Genomic DNA, 17,121 nt, shown 5'->3' on the forward strand with positions numbered 1-17,121 from the left:
CAGGGTTTTCTTTTCTTTACCATTACAGAACTTTGTCCATCTTTAGTTTTTCCTGTTTAAACTTTTTTGAGATGTGTTGCTGGCATCAAATCCAAAATGAGCAAATAGTTTCCACAAAAATATCAATATTGTTAGTTTCAACAGGTGATATGTTGTGTTTGTATTATTTATAACCAAAAATTATTTGGAAACCATTGCCTCTCTTTCTATTAACATTTTGAACAACATCCCTACTTCTTTTTAAAAATGTGTTTTGTTAACTTTTTGTGGTACCTTTTTATAAATATCTGTTTAGTACAAACTCCAGAGAAATATCTTGCACCTTAGCTGCTATATGGACAACTGTTGTATTACCAGCTAGATGCCATCCTTTGGCATCCATTTGATGAAAACAGCTGCATGCTGCTTCTGAAAACAACACTGATGAGAGCAGTAAGAGAGACCCAAATAGCCGTAAAACCAAAATAATGAGGTAAAATATGTTGAAATGCTTTATAATGTGCACAGTTAGATGATCATTTTCTGCGAATTTTTCACAACAAATGACCCTTTTCACATTACACACACTCATTTTATCCATCATTTATATGATAATATTGATTACAGCAGCTTTATAGCATGATATTTACAGAGATATTAACATAGTCAAAGATTGTGTGAACTGCTGATTAAAAACAGTTTTTTTTATTTTTAAAATATCCTACATCAGCAAGATAAGTGATAGGTGGCGGACATTGTAATTTGTCATAATAGCAGAAGCACTAGTTTTATTTATAACATTAGTAATGTCTCTTTTCTAAGTGTCATAATAAGCTATAACAGTGTGACAGTGAGCCAGGATGGACATTAAGGAAACAGCTAAATGGAAAATGGAATTTAACCATCATTAATTTTATTATTTACACCTGCACTTAGAAAGAAGGCCTCTGCGAAAAAGACACATTCTGTGAGTTCTCTCTTTTCCAACCTCTGTGGGCTCCGTTTGAAACAGATTTTATTATCCCCAACAGGGGACAAGATCAGACAATAAATTAGTATCATATTTTATCACTGTCAGGCGTCAGTTCTGTTGAACCAAATCTTCTCTATACAGCAGAAAATATTTCTTGTATGATAACTATTCAGACATGGCCCATAAATTAAAATGTGTGTGGTGGGGTTTATAATTACAGTCAGGTGTGGCACTTTTAAATAATTGAGTCTTGCAAGCAGGAGTGGTAGAAGTACACAAACGCAGTACTCAAGTAAAAGTTCAAGTACTTTTCTAAAAAAAAAAAAAGGACTCAAGTGCCACTGTTTTTCAAGATGAAGCAGTGAAGTGAAAAATTACAGCTACCTTGCAAACAAATTAACAAAGTACAAAACAATTTCAAAACCCCATTTATGACTGATTAAAAAAAAAAACTTCATTTAATTTCTCTTTATCCGATTTATTTAGAAGCATTAAAAAGCATGTTCAAATGTCAAACTTTTCTATTTAAATTGAAAATATGGGTCACAGACATCAAATTGGACTTTCTGTAGTGCAGAGTACCTTGTAGCTTCCTTGCAGCTGTTCCCTTTCAGGGGTCGCCACAGCGAATCATGTGCCTCCATCTAACCCTGTTCTCTCCACCCTCTTCTCTCACACCAACTAACTTCATGTCCTCTCTCACTACATCCATAAATCTCTTCTTTGATCTTCCTCTAGACCCTCCTGCCTGGCAGCTCCAACCTCAGCATCCTTCTACCGTTTCTCCAGTTTCTCCTCTGAACATGTCCAAACCACCTCAGTCTGGCCTCTCTGACTTTATATCCAAAACATCTAACATGAGCTGTCTCTCTGATGTCCTCATTCCTGATCCTGTCCATCCTCGTCACTCCCAAAGAGAACCTCAACATCTTAAGCTCTTAAGCCTCCTGTCTTTTCTTCAGTGCCACTGTGTCTAAGCCGAACACCATCTCTGGTCTCACGACCGTCTTAAACACCTTTCCTTTCATTCTTGCTGATACTCTTACCACACAACACACCTGACACTTTTCTCCACCTGTTCCAACCGGTTTGCACTCGCCTCTTCACCTCTTTTCCACACTCTCCATTGCTCTGCACCGTTGACTTAAAGTCCTGCACCTTCTTCACCTCTGCTCCCTGTAATTCCATCATTTCACCTGGGTCCCTCTCATTCATACACATGTATTCTGTCTTACTGCAGCTAAGCTTCATTCTTCTGTTTTCCAAAGCAGACCTCCATTCACTAGATTTTCCTCCACCTGCTCCCTGCTCTCACTACAGATCACAATATAACATGCAAACATCATAGTCCATGTAGATTCCCATGTAACCTCATCTGTCAGCCTGTCCATCACCAGAGCACATGAGAAAGGTCTTGTATGAGGAAGTCTCATGCCAGCCCATCACATTCTCATCACCTCTGTTGCCTTCACCTACGTGTCCATTGAAATTGGCACCAATCAACACTCTCTCACCTCTGGGGATGATCTGAATCACTTCATCTAACTCACTCCAGAATTTCTCCTTCTCTTCTAACTCACATCATACCTGTGGGGCATAACCACTAACAACATTGAACATCACATCTTCAGTTTACAGCTTCAGACTCATCTAACTGTCTGAAACTGTTTTCACCTCTAGAAAGTTACTTACATACTCCTCTTTCAGGATAACTCCTCCATTTCTCTTCCTGTCCAACGCATGGTAATACAACTTGAACCCTGCTCCTAAGCTTGGAGCCTTGTTACCTTTCCACCTGGTCTCCTGGACACACAGTATGTCCTCCTTCCTTCTCTACATCATGTCAACCAACTCTCTAGCCTTCCCTGTCATAGTCCCAACATTCAAAGTCTCTAATCTCAGTCCTACACTCTTGGCTTTCCTCTTCTCTCTCTGTCTACAAACATGCCTTCCTCCTCTCCTTCTTCGAACAACAGTAGCCACCGGCACCCTGTAGGTCAACAGCACTGGTGGCAGTTGTTGTTAATCCGGGCCCCCATTGATCCAGTATGGAAGTCATGATTCGTATGTTAAATTTAGCATGTGTTTTACGTCGGATGCCCTTCCTGACACAACCCTCTGCATTTATCCAGACTTGGGACTGGCACAAGAAGACACTGGCGACTGGCTCGTGTCCCCTTGTGGTTGCATTACCTTGTAGCTTAATTAAAGCTGTAAAATAAATGTTGTGAACTAACTGGAAGGCAGAACAGAAATAATACATTTAAACATCCCAAGATTGTACTTTACTTTACTTTGTACCTGCTTGTGAGAGACAGAGAAAATGCATCCTGACATTTAGGGTTGTATATTGTTCCATAATGCATTTTTGTAATCCAGCAGTCACACGTGAACTGACACTGATATAGATACAATAATCAACGTCACTGTGGAGAGACTCACTGAATATCGACTCTATCAAAGTACACTTGCCAGCTGTTCAATTCACAGTATTTGGAAAGTGATGCTGTTGCCATTGCTTTTCCAAATGTATTTTTCACTACTTTGCAACACATACAAATCTCACAAAACAAAATGGCGACATCATTGTTGACATTGTTGAACATATCAAGTGGATCAAGTTAAAACAGGAAATCAGATTCATTGAACTTTTTGTTTGGACTGTCCCTTTAACCACCGCTGTGTCGGTCACACGTGCATTGCGAGCTTCCTCCGTCAGAGGGCGCATCCGCAACTCAAAAATAACCCCTGAAACCCACATTCCTTGGAGTAAGGAGCCACTTTGACAAAGTGTGGTCACACTACCCCATCCAAGTTTTCTCTTTTACGCGAGAGCTTCGCCACGTGTGAGCCCGCGCGACCTCCGGGTCAACACGGAGCTCGAACCCCGGGCGCTTCTCGTACTCGCATTTGTGCGGCTCGGGTCGGGAGCTGGCACCGCTAAACATCTCCGTTCAAGGGGGAAACGAGGAGTGGGAGACGTGAACCAGAGAACATGAACGGAAGGAAAGCAGAAATCACAGAAAAGCAAAGCTGTATGGACGCGTAAACGCTGTTCTGTGCGTGCGTAAAGGCGCGAGACAAAGAAACGATAATGAGATAAATGTAAACACTGTTTTTTTCCCCCCTTGGACGTGTTTCCGCGACTGGAGAGCGATGTTTAGGTTGTGTTGTGGAAAGACAGGGATTTCTGAGCTGTAGAAGGACTGCCGCCTATATCATCTTCTTCTCTTTGTTTTTGTACTGTGAAAATTACTTGAAGTTCTGGTTTTGACGTTCAACTTGTGGGGAAACGTTAAATGCAAATGCTGTGGGTGACTCCGGACTTTGGTTCAACAACTGAACCGATGTGAAACGCTGTTTTTTCCACATTGTATAGTAGGCTGTGCTGTTTGGTTGGCTGAAATGTGATACACTGGGGAAGTCAGTACATGACAAACCGCTGCGTCCAGCTGTTTTATTTGACACTATTGTAACCAGAGATAGACGCTTTTCGGATTGGATATGCTGAGCAAACTTTGAAAGAATGAAGAGAAGGAAATTCCTGTAGCACGTCTCTGTTTTCTGGTTACATCTGCTGAAGTGGATTTGTTCAAAGTGGGTTGTTATTTTAGCCTTCGTCGTATCCGCGTTCAGAAAACAAGAGCGTGGCGTGCGTTTGGAATGGGGATACAGTGCGGTGACCTACTGACACATTTGAGTTGCAATATTTTCTGAGTGACGAGCTGATACTGAATGATCACGACATCCGGCGCACATAGGGAACCGACCGTAGTGCCTGCTGGTGCACCGTGACCCGTCACCTTTCACTCCGCCCTGAACCAGTTCGTGGACCCTGTGAGGAGCGTCTCCGGAGCACGATATGGAGGAGTGGAGACAATGCGGGCGCTGGTTGATAGACTGCAAGGTCTTGCCCCCAAACCACCGGGTCGTATGGCCGTCGGCGGCCGTGTTCGACTTGGCACAAGCACTGCGAGACGGCGTGCTCCTGTGTCAGATGCTGCACAACCTGTCGCCGGGATCCGTGGACCTGAAGGAAATCAATTTCAGACCTCAGATGTCACAGGTGAGTCGCCCACGGTGTAAACTTCAAAGCAGCATAGTGGTTTTGATTTACACACCCGGGCTGTGTTTTGTGACTGTGCACTAACTGTTACATGTGTTGCTCTGCTTGTTGGTTGTCAGAGCAGCCAGTGGCCACTGGGATGTTCACGGATTGCGTTAATTGATTGTATAGGAGACTACATGTCATTTGTGCAACATTTCCTCTCACGTATTGCCCCAGTTGTTATACAGATTTAAACCAGAGACCTTCCTGTCTCAACCAGCCCACGTTCTGGACCTCAGCCCAGTTCAGAGCTACAATCACTTTAGCACAAATACTACAACAGTTAAACACATGTTCATGGTGCATACCTGGCACATTCAGGGTGTGTACAGGTGTCACAAGTGATGGGTACCTACTGTCTGACCTTAAGTTCTCTTTAGAACTGTTCTGTTGTGTTAATTACAAAAAGAAAAAAAGAAATCATCAAGAATATGACATTTACCAGTGAATGATGCACATGCAATACACTTGACAATAACAAGCACTTGGGAATGACAAGCATCTTTACAGGAAAGGGTGGTAATTAAGCATAAAGCATGATCCTGTCAGTCTAGTTCAAAGGGGGAGGGAGCAAAAATAAGAGGAAGTAAAAGGTTTACCTATTCAAGGTAAATTAATATAAAGCATTTCCCTTTACCTGTGTGGATGTTTTTGGAGCACAAGGCGGTGGGCGTGGCAGCTCAGTGTAGACTCAGACAGCTAAATAAATATTCCTGATGGGCATAATTACTGTTAGTTATGGAAATCTAGGCTGCCAATCCTCTTAATTAAGCAGGCAGCACCTGTATGGGGACAACAGCTGGTGACGATTTGTTTTTAAATTTGATTCTCGTCAACTAAAGTTTTCTTCGTGAAGAAACTCAGCAAGTGCTCTGATGGACTCAAACGAAACATTAGTCCACGTGTTGGTGCAGCTAGATGTTTGGATCTCAGATGTTTCCATCAAGCTTCTTCTCCACTTCACAGCACTTTCATGTGTCTGATGCCAGTATGACGAAGTGTACAGTTTTAGTGGAAGTCAATAGAGGGGTAAAGGAGCACAGTGGCAAACATTTCTGTTGACTTTTGTTCTCTGTAAAGTCTGCTGAAGTGCCACTGGGCCTGCATTAGATAATGCTGCGAAGTCCGGGGCAGGGGCTGGATCACCATCGCCCACGTGTAAAATTTTTCAGTTACTGCTATGCCCACAAAGGTCCTCGTGAAATAGTCATCACTTCACGGCAATTGCCCTATGACAGCACATCCGTCACACCTTCCGTGACCCGTTTCTGCCATCATAATGTGTGAAAGTGTCTGTGGTGTCTCTGTCTGGCTTTCAGTCTGCGTCTGCTGATGCTGGCTTCTTTCTATTAAACACCCCTGCTTTTTTTTCAGGTTCCAGGAAATTATTGTTGACCTTGTTCCATAAATAATTGTCTGTTTTGCAACACATTTGATAGGCATTAATTGCTAAAGTCATCACTCGAGCAAAAGCGAGAAAACATTCTCTAGTTTAAGCTTCTAATATGTAAGAATTTGCTGCAGGCTCTGTTTTTTCTGAAGTAAATGAAATGTTTGAAGAGTTTCAACATCTCTAAAAGGCTGGACACAGGATGCCAGTTAAAGACCTCATATTATTAGCATCCCTAGTCTCTAGCCCATCTCTCTCTTTGCCTAGTAACCACCAGCGGCCTCGACTTATCAGCTCCAGAAGCTTCTGACTTCCATGATTACAAGGCTAGAGAGAGGTCTGAATGGCGCACTTTGATCCTCCCACTAATCCCATGTTCCCCATTCTACTGTGTGAAGCTGCAGCGAGGATGGAAGGGGTGTCCTCGGTGACAAATTGGGTTAAACAAAATCATGGCAGCAGAACAGCAGTATGTGATTTATGATAAGTAAAAGGTCAGAGCGCATATGCTTTAACACTCAGAGAGCACAATCATTTGGTGTAGCCAAATGAAGAGGAGGTGATGCGAAACAGTTACATCATTTGCTCTGGACAAAATTTCTCTTTCCCTGTCAACAGCTACACTTGTGTGATCATTGACAGTTTTCGAAATGGAGTTTTGCCTGTGAATCTGCCTCGCTGTTAAATATTTAGCCACAGTGTACTGTTTGACACAGGGTGTAGGTGGCAACTTTACGGTGCTGACTTCGTCTGTTAGCAGAGGGGCAAAATTCAGACAAAAGTGATGTGCTTCTCTCTTTTTTTTTTCCCCTTCTGGTGGCCCATAGAGTAGCTGCAATTATGCACCCTAATTACAACAGTGCTTAGAAACATTGACAGATCCACATTGTTGTGTGCCACATTTTCATTGTGTTTTTGTGCAGTCTGTAGAGCTCAAATGGTACCAACACAGAGTTCACAATGTTGTTATTGTGAGGTGGTCCTAATGAAAATATCCACAAAATGCATATGAAGAGTCACTAAATGTGTGAGATGATTACACATGTTGCAAACTGACTGTCATTTTTAACATGTTCTAATTGTTTATGTTTTAGAATTTGACAGATTGACGGCTGACACGTGGCTTTTTTTAGGGTTTGGAAAAAAGGGGGATTTTCCTAATGGTGTTTCAGTTTCCTCCTTATATCTGCATAATCTTTCATACTAAAATTAAAAATAATCCATACACTGCACTTATAATAATCATGATATATCAATCAAACATTTGCTGTTCCCTGCTTCACAAATGTGAATGTGTTTCATATTAGTGTAAACAGAATATTTATTTGTTGTGGAACTTTTTGCATTTTTTGGACAATTTCTAGACATTAAAAGTTATCCTTCACCCTAGTGGCTTTTCCCTGGTTGCTCAGATTTCCTTCCTATTGATGAAAGACATGATGGCAAGGTGAACTGGTCCATAAATGTGTCTTCCTTTCAAATGCATGCTGGGATTAAAGGACCACTACACCTGTATCAGTGGTGGCTTAAAGGTCTGTAGCAAGCAGCTACAGATGGTGGTTTTACAAAGCTTATTTTTCTTGTGTAACTGTGTGATCAATCTTGTGTAACTGTGTGAATCCCCTCCCTCTAAAAAAGAAAAAAAGAATCAAATGCAATTAACACCTTATTGAACAATACAGAAAGGTGATTTAGTGAAGTCTCTGCCTGAGTTGCAGGTGTGAATGTTAGTATAATAGTGGCATTTGAAAAGGGAAGCAAGAACATTGTTGCATTTACAATATGTGGCTGAATAGAGAAATGTCCATTGATGGGCCTTTCCACTTCACAGAAAAGATGTTTGTTGTGTCATTAAAAAAGCACTGATCGTAAAATGCATGTGAAACAGTCAACCAAAATGTGGAACACCTTAGGGTTATGTTAAAACAAAGTGTCGGTAGTGATTCTATGGAAACTGATACTAACATCTGGAATATTAGGAATGTTTCTCTAATGTTTGGCATTTTGAAAAAAACATGGCAGGTAATTGTTGAGAAATCAGCTGGTGATAGTTTGAATGCCATAATGGCCTCTCATGAAAAAACAGATATTCTCATTGACCTCAGTAACACGTTGATGCTATCAAATTACTTGGTGCAAGTGGGGAAGAACAAACCAAAAGATGCTGAAAAGAAAGAAATGTAGCTATTCAGAGATAACATTAATTTATGGGGTCTTACAAGCAAAGCATTTGAGATACTGTATTTTTAAAGAAAGGTGAGACTTTAGTCCAAGTTTGCAAATGGGTGATTAAGAGCTTTTGTGTTTGGTGATGCATTGGCGCTAAGTCGATCCTGAATCCAGTGCCTCAGGCTATGTCTGAAAGACAAGACTGAGCTATGCACTCTGAGGCCTTTTGTGTGTTCTGTGTTTTTTTTCTTTCTCATGCGTTTTTCTTGTTAGTGAGGTAGTTGTGAATGCCTTTGGGATGACTCAGGCGTATGTGTGTGAGTGTGAGAGTGTGTGCGCGCGCTCTGCTTTTGTTTCTGTGACTGCTCCCGTTTGTTATGTGTGTGAGAGATGTTACAGTACCTGTGTTCACACTGCATCACTGTTGCCTGAGCCTGGAGCTTCTCAGTACTTCACATGACTCCAGATCTCACACAGAGCCTGCCGCTTCCACTCACAGTAATTAAGGTTCTTCCTCTTTGTCCAGCTCCAACCAGAAATATTGGCTGCTGGCAAGTAACAGGAGCAGGTTTGATTTAAAAAAAAAAAAAATGTTTTAAATCCTGTAATTCACACTTGGGCTCCAGCAATGTAAACATGGATAATCCTGAAAATATTGTTTACGTGTTGAATATGGTTCCATTCATTGCCATCACTGCCATTTTAGCAAATTTTCTAAATCCTTACACACGGCAGAAAAGTTTGAAAATGAAATTAAAGCAGCATTAAATGCATTTTTGATTATATAAGGGGCCGTAAAACCCTGGATGTGCAGCAACTTTTCTTAAGTTCCAATGTCTCCTTCAACTGTTGAGAAATAGAAATATTCTCCTTTATGGTGACAGTGGCATGGGAGGTAGAGCGGTTGTCCACCAATCCCGCAGTTTTGTTTCGTTCCCCGGCTCCTCTGGTCACATGTTGAAGTGTCCCTGAGCAAGACATTGAACCTCAACTTAGTTGCTCCCAGTGAGTGTTGGTATAGGTTACCTTTTCCTGTCGGTTGCTTGATGCTAAGCAAGTAGACCAGTGGCTTTACCGTAGCTTGTTTGTTAAAAACCGCTGTCAGTATCTGCTTGAAATGGGGTTAAAGAGACAGAAGCTGAACTGTACCTACAGTAAATGTGCCAGGCTAGAAAGCCTCTTTAGCCTCTCTTAGTGTGCATTTGGAAATATGATCACAAGGAGAATAGGAAATGACATGGTGAATGCCCACTTTTCATTTTGAAATCTGTTTCCAACCAGTGTGGGGAGGGTGCTTTCACTACTGTAGACACATGCCCAGCCCTGCGTCCCTCAGGGGTAATTTAATCTCACCGTTTGGTCTACTGTTGACCCCGTGACCCCAGCGCCTGCCGGATGCAGGTAATACTGCTAATGGAGATCTTTAGGGACACATCCTGGGTTGCACAGCTGGGACGGTGTCAGTGGAAGCTAATGGGATTGACAAGGAGGGCATTGGTGCAGGCTAGGGTTTTCTAACCTTTGGTTTGTAGTAATCCTACTCCTAAGGTCATGAAAATCTTCTGATATTTGTCTGATTTATGTGTTGACATTTCTATATTTCAGTCAATAAACAAAGAAATTCTATATTTCTTGAAGGAATAGAACTGGTTGAGCAGTGTGTAATTTGTAAACATTTCTATAGCAAGTTGACTGTATTTGTCTTTAACTATTCAGAATTGAACACAAGTATTAGGTAAGCCTTAATATTAGATTGAATATCAAATCTAGGTCATTTAGAGGAATTATATAGAACCCGTGTGGTAACCTTAACCTTCAGATGATCAAAAATTAACCCAGTGAACAAAACTATATTGTTCAAGAATGCTTCATTAAGGAAGATGCCTTGTAGGGGGAGAGAGCTTGTACTTTTTCAAGTTGAAAATCAGTCATGGTACCCATTTAGACCAAAGACAAACATTTCCATGAAAACAGAAATAACTGGTAAAAAACAGCTCAGGTGCTACAGTTGAAATTATGATAATTTCCTGAAAAGTGTCTCCAGATCCTTTTAATAGATACTCAACTGAAAAATCACTGCTATGGTTTTTTTTTTATATGTTTTTATATATAAAAAACATATATACCACCGCTTACTATAATAATACACAGAATTATCACCTTTCAAAGTTTCAACTTAAAAATTGAGAAATTATGACCTTGTTAAAGAAGAATCAATTGCAGGCTTCTGTACTGGATTGCATTTGATCTTATATTTGTACCTAATTAAGTGGCCAGTGAGTGTACATCCAAATGCAAACATTGAGCTCTCAGCTATGTCGGCCATAATTGAAATCTATGCCACTATGTGAATAGTGATTTGACAATTTGGGCAGAAAGGGCTGCTGGGGGACACTTGAGAGTTAGGCATTTGGAGTTAAAATCAGCAGAATTTATTTATTTTAAAGACGTAGCCATGTGGGACCTTTATTAGATTTACAGGATGACTGGACAGGAGAATGAAGCCTTGTGGTTGGATGGGAGTTGGGAGATGTTTTATCAGTTTTTTATTAATATTTGATATATACCTCTTCACTGTCCATAATCTGATATAAATTAAGGAAATCAGTGACAGGTCTGTTTTCACAGGATGGTGTTTGCTGTTTTTATTACTATATTTTTTAATTAGAAGTGATTTGTCTTCTCATGAGTGTTGTTGCAATATTTATGGAAGATGGTGTCAGTGGTTGGCAAGGATGGCTTCATATCATCTTAAATAAACTCTTCCCTGACTGGACCAATGACAAAACCTTCAAATTCCCACCAAAACAACGGGTTTCTCTTACTTTCTTTTTATTAAAAGGCGACAATTTCCTAAATTAAGTGTATTTTTGACAATCCACATACAGACAATGAACCAACTATAACTCACATTTAATGTCTAGTAGTCTGCACCCTATTTTTGTTTATTTGTCTGTGTTATACACTTCTGTTGATGTCCTAATACTATTAAAACTACATAAGCGAAACATACGGCTTTATTCATTATACCAAAATATTTGGCTTGGATATAAAAATAACAAATAAATCCCCCAAATGCTCCAAATCTGCATAATTCCACCAGATGTCTTATACACACATAGACTGTCTTACTTCAGATGGTTTTCAAAGAAAAAGGAATTGACAGCAGTTAAAGCTGATTTAAGTTGTCGTATAGAATTGTACCAGGGTTTTCAGGCATCATGAACTTGGTTTTATATCTGGTGAAAAGGAAGGATTTTGCACAAACCACTCGCTTACTTGCTAGATCCGTTCACTTTAAATAGGGTGATCAAAGAAGTAGAACCACCTCTTAATATAATGCACTTCTGTGACTTAAAACTGAGCAAATTGCTATAGCAGATAAAGCAATGTGCTTTAGCCCCATGTCGCAAATTTTTACTTTATGTGAACAAAAATCTAATTATTATTTATCATCTCAATGTCTTCCTCATTAAATGTTTCACAGTGTCATGAAAATGACTCTGATCAGTCTTTAGCCTACTGAAAACTGTTCTGAGTTTTGCATTTTATTATGGGTATTTAAATACAATTCATGACCCAAAACCTGTTTAATTTTAATTTGCCCATTCCTTCGTTTTCTTCTCTGTACTACTCAGGGAATGCTGATAGTCTGAAATGTGAGCGCAGTGTTCGTGCGGGGAACTCCAACTTGACCTAATCTTTCAGACGGAGAGAGAAAATTTCAGTGATGTCATGAAAGGGCAGCTTCCAGTAAATCTAGTAAAGAGCTTTTCAGTCTCGAGTGGAGAATGCTTTTATGAGTGACAGTAGAACTACCTGAAAAGAACATCTAGTGGAGACTAGGATCATTTCATTATTATCTCTTAATTTTAACCTCTTGGACACATTACACTTTAGAGGAAGCAAATCCACCATGACAGCATTTTGCCAGTTCTGTGCCATTCCATTAGGTATAGACAAAAAGATCATGCAGCCTTATGGACACTTGCTGATTTCTAGAGAGGCTCCATCTACAAAGTGGTTGTTGGGGGAGATTTGCAAGGGCACGAAATGGAATAGAGCCTGAATCGTTCCTAAGCCAGCAATGCTCTGCTGGGTGCCATCACTCTTTAGAGAAACGAGAAGGAGGAAGCTATGGTCTTGTCTCTGTAGTTGTGAGCCAGATGGCTGAATCTCTCCCCTGCAGTTCCCCTCAAATCAGAAAACAGAAGGTCTTCTTTTTTTTCTTTTTTAAATTGGTTCATACTCCTTTGTTATTTATCACTACTCAGTTTTCCTTTTCAGGCTTTGACTTGCATTTATCTTGATTCACAACTGTCAGTCATGATGTTTAACCTCTTACACGTTGAGCTCTTGGTAGAACAGCTGCTGTTGCTGGGAGTCCAATTTGAGAAGCTGTGGTGGTAGAATGATTGTGGCTGCTTCCTGTGGTCGAAAGTGGATTAGGATCTGGATTGTGCTCTGGGGAGAAGCACAGCAATTCCCACACCCCCATGGACACCTCCAGGCACAACTGTACAGACACACAAACACACTCTCTGGCATATTCTTTATGTAGAAAAGACAAATTAATATTTTCTGTCTCTTTGCATAAATGATACAGGTAACAGGTACCAGTATGACACACTGCCCTTATTGTGGCAGCTACATATAGGAGGCGTGTTGATGTATTACACTAGCCATAGATTTTATATGGCTTGGCCACAGAATCACCACAAGAAGCGCCAATATCCCATTACTGACATGTATTGATCATATCATGTAATTGGCTGTAGAATAGGAAGGGCACAGAGGCAGGGTTAGAATGTTAGTGTGGACCCCATAAAAAGGGGAGTACTTATTGATCTTCTTCACAGCTCAGTCTGCTTAATCATGCAAACAAAGTGGAACAGTGTGTTGCCCGTTTTAGAGGGGAGAAGAGATCATTTCCTCATGCTCCATCTTTAGCACAGGGTCCATTTGTTTGTGATTTGTATTTTGAAATTCTTTCCATTTGTAGTGGTGGTGTTGCAGCATGTTTCGCTTGTGTTGTTGCTTTTATTTTTTTATGACTATCATCTTCACATTCAAAGCATTATTTCAGTTGTGAACTATTATGTTGTGAAACTACAATGTACTGTAGGGCTCAGGTAGGATTTCTTGCTTAGTCTTATCAGCAAGTAAAACATGCAGAAACAATAACTGTATAATTATATAAAACCAATGAAAACTAAGGCAGTCTTAGCATTTAGGACCAGTAAGCTAATTAGCTAGTCTTTTCAGCAGTAATGCACAGTACAATATGAACTTTGGTCTTGTGAATTCAGTTTAATTGTTGGATTTAATCCAGTTTTTATGGATGAAATTCAATAACTCAGTTGACTAAATAGAGCTTAGAGGCAAAAAGGATTATGATGTTATGTGTTAGGGCCAACAGGTTTTTAACAACATTCTAGTGTAGACAAGAACTGCATCATCTGCATCACTGCTCAACTTGCATGCTTTGCATATGTCGGGAGCATTTAAAATGGTATACCCAAGGGGTCGGGTAAGGACTCAGTCATTCTAGATTGAAAATGTGATTTCTTTATCAGAAGCCATGGCAACACCTGAAAGACATTAATGTATAAATCCTGGCAGAGAAAACAGCAAAGACCACATAAGTAGTGGATATGTAGAAGTGGGTAGCTCAGTATGTTTTTCTTTAACATTGTCCACTGTCTAAGGCTGCTGCTGAGATAATTTGATACTACCCCACCAGTCATGTGCAGAAGTGCATCTCATGTATGGACAGTAATAATTTCTAACAATATGAACAACTGACACTCCAAATGAAGATAGTATATCTTTGGTGTTACCACCAGCAGTATCTTGCTCAAGGGCTCTTTGTAAGGCCAGAGCTTAGCAAGGCCTAAACCCAAGCTGTGCAGTTGAAAAATAGTGTCCTTAAGCGCGTCACTGTACTAATACATAAGGCAAAAGTCTACAAAGGACTTAAATTTGTATTCCGGAGGTTTTAAACCAGCCGCTTGGATTCCTTATGCTTCAACTTTGTTAGGTTTTTTCCCATTATTGTACTGATAATAAGCTGCTATCTTGCGTACTAATGGAATTGTAATTGTCATTGTTAACAAAAGCTACAAAAAACCACTGTAAGCTTTCATCAGCTGCAGGAGTAACCTTGCTGAATTTTCATAGCAATTTAAGAAATCCTCTCTGGTGGACAAGGAAGATGGTCAGAGTAGTGTCAGACAGGCTGAGAATGTACATATTATAATTAAGTACTAAAAACGTTCCCTCAGGACCGTATGTGGACTGGTGTTTATATTTGGTCTACTGGCATACATAGATGTGTGAGGGCCTGTTTTTCTTTCATTGTGAACTTGGTGCATCACTATATTGTGTAACTGCCTCTGAGCACTACATTGCCCTTTTTGTAGAGCAATAGAACAGTGTGAAATTGTCTTTGTGGTACATTTGGGTCGTAGTATGGTGGCAACGTTATTTTATGTGTTGCATTATGAGTTGATCTGTTTTGGATCGTGGCCTTTTTAACGTGTCTATCTAATTTAGTGTCCTTATAAAAAGTTATATCAGCATTTGTCAGCACCATTTTAGACGTGATTCGTAAAAAAAGGAAATTGTTTTTTTTTTTCTTCTCTCTTTCATACAAAATGGACTATCTCTATGGTTTTCTGTTATACAGACAAGTTGTCCTACCCATCTGTGATAGATGATATTCCTTAAAAAACAATTTCTCATAAGTGCCAACCAGAGGACAGCATGTGAGTTTCCTCAATCCCATTTCTCATCTAAAAAGGTGAAGAAAAATGTTAAACCTGCCACCAGTTTGGTGTTAGCATAATGAAAGCAACCGAGTGTGTAGAGAGGAAAGCTAAACAATTTAGAGTTAAATGGTGAAAGCTCCTGGGGAAAACGAAGAGAGAAAAAACAGAAGTCTGAGTCACAGAGAATCAGATTTAGAGAAGGCTTTTAGTGGCCTTCTCCTGTGAAATTGAGCATGTCCCTCACATTGACGTGCACCGCTCATCTGGTTCCTTGTAACTTACCCTCCATTAGCAGACCAAGATTTGCCTTAACTACACAAGCTGAGACAACAAGCAGGATTTACATTCCCGGTGGTGGTCTGTGGATGTAAACCTGTCCACATACCTGCACCTGAACTTTTCTTTTTCTTCTCTTTTAGTCCCATTTATTCGCAAACAGTCTGTTGTATTTCTGTTTGACAAAATTTGTTTAGTAATAAATGCAACCAATAATGCACTTCTTTTCCTGATACACTGTGGGAATCATTCAAATTCATACTTAAATTAACTGATCAGGTAGAGGAGACCTCAGTTTTAATTTTGGAAAATGTGAGCTAGTGCTGTTTTTGTCAAAACTATACAAATAGAAGCAGTACTCAGCTAGAAAAAAAATACTGTACAAATACAAGTTAAAATACAAGTAGATTTTAAAAAACGTACTGGAAGTGCCCTGCAACTAATTATGTACTATAGGTAAACATACTTAATTAAATGTAGTCATTTTACTTTCCACCAATCATATGAAAAAGAGAAAAGCCCTACTTAACTTCTGACTTAAATTAAAGCAAAGATTAACAAAAAAAGAACAAAAATTAAATATATAATTTATAAAAAAGTGTTTCACAGTTGGTCAGGATGCTTTCTATTTCACAGCGATAGAAGTTCACCAGAATATCCGAGGAGACACACTCAACAGCCTTTCCATTAATGTGGAATGTGTCATGTGTATCTCTTGACTCTTTTCTGAAGTCCACAATGAGCTCCTTCGTCTTGGAGGTGTTAAGGAGCAGGTTATTGTCATTGCAGCATGTAGCCAGGTGCTGAATCTCCTCCCTCTAGGCAGTCTCATCGTTGTGGCTAAAGAGACCAATCACCGTAGTGTCATCTGCAAACTTGATGATGGTGTTAGATCCGTTCACAGGCTTGCAGTCAGAGGTGAAGAGGGAGTAGAGCAAGGGGCTCAGTACACAGCCCTGTGGTACACCAGTGTTAATTGTGGTGGTGTTGGAGCAGATGGAGCCGGATTGGACTTGCTGGGGTCTGTTGGTCAGGAAGTCCATACTCCAATTGCAGAGGGAGGGATTGATGCCTAGGTCTACAAGTTTAGCCATTAGCTTGGATGGGATGACCGTGTTGAAAGCTGAGCTAAAGTCAACAAACAGCATACGTGCGTAAATGTTCTTATTGTGCAGATGTGTTAGCACAGAGTGCAGTGCCATGGAAACGGCATCCTCTGTGCTTCTATTGCTGCGTTTGGCAAACTGGTGAGAGTCCAGTGTGGATGGCAGGGTCCTTCAGGTGTGCCAGGACCAGCCGCTCAAAACACTTCATGACAATAGGTGTCAGAGCTACAGGGTGGTAGTCGTTCAGACACTTTGGGGTGGAGTGTTTATTCACCGGCACGATGGAGGTGCTTTTAAAGCATGTCGGCACAGCTGCTTGGGCAAGAGACAGGTTGAAAATATCTGTGCAA

The 17,121-nt window shown here is 40.3% G+C and overlaps 1 protein-coding gene across 11 annotated transcripts in view; it reads left to right on the plus strand.

Annotated features, from left to right (window-relative positions):
- The first annotated feature begins 3,690 nt into the window (after positions 1-3,690).
- vav2 (vav 2 guanine nucleotide exchange factor) overlaps positions 3,691-17,121 on the plus strand; it is a 188,095-nt gene continuing 174,664 nt past the window's right edge. For 10 of the 11 annotated variants that reach the window (XM_067484242.1, XM_067484246.1, XM_067484248.1 and 7 more), the window contains exon 1: positions 4,800-5,018. In XM_067484242.1, the coding sequence (XP_067340343.1) occupies positions 4,815-5,018 (204 nt within the window). In that variant the 5' untranslated portion in view covers positions 4,800-4,814. Of the gene's footprint in view, positions 5,019-17,121 lie in introns of all 11 variants that reach the window. The other variant, XM_067484247.1, reaches the window with a different exon arrangement.

Source organism: Channa argus, chromosome 18 (genome assembly GCF_033026475.1).
Source record: "Channa argus isolate prfri chromosome 18, Channa argus male v1.0, whole genome shotgun sequence".
Classification (NCBI taxonomy): Eukaryota; Metazoa; Chordata; class Actinopteri; order Anabantiformes; family Channidae; genus Channa; species Channa argus.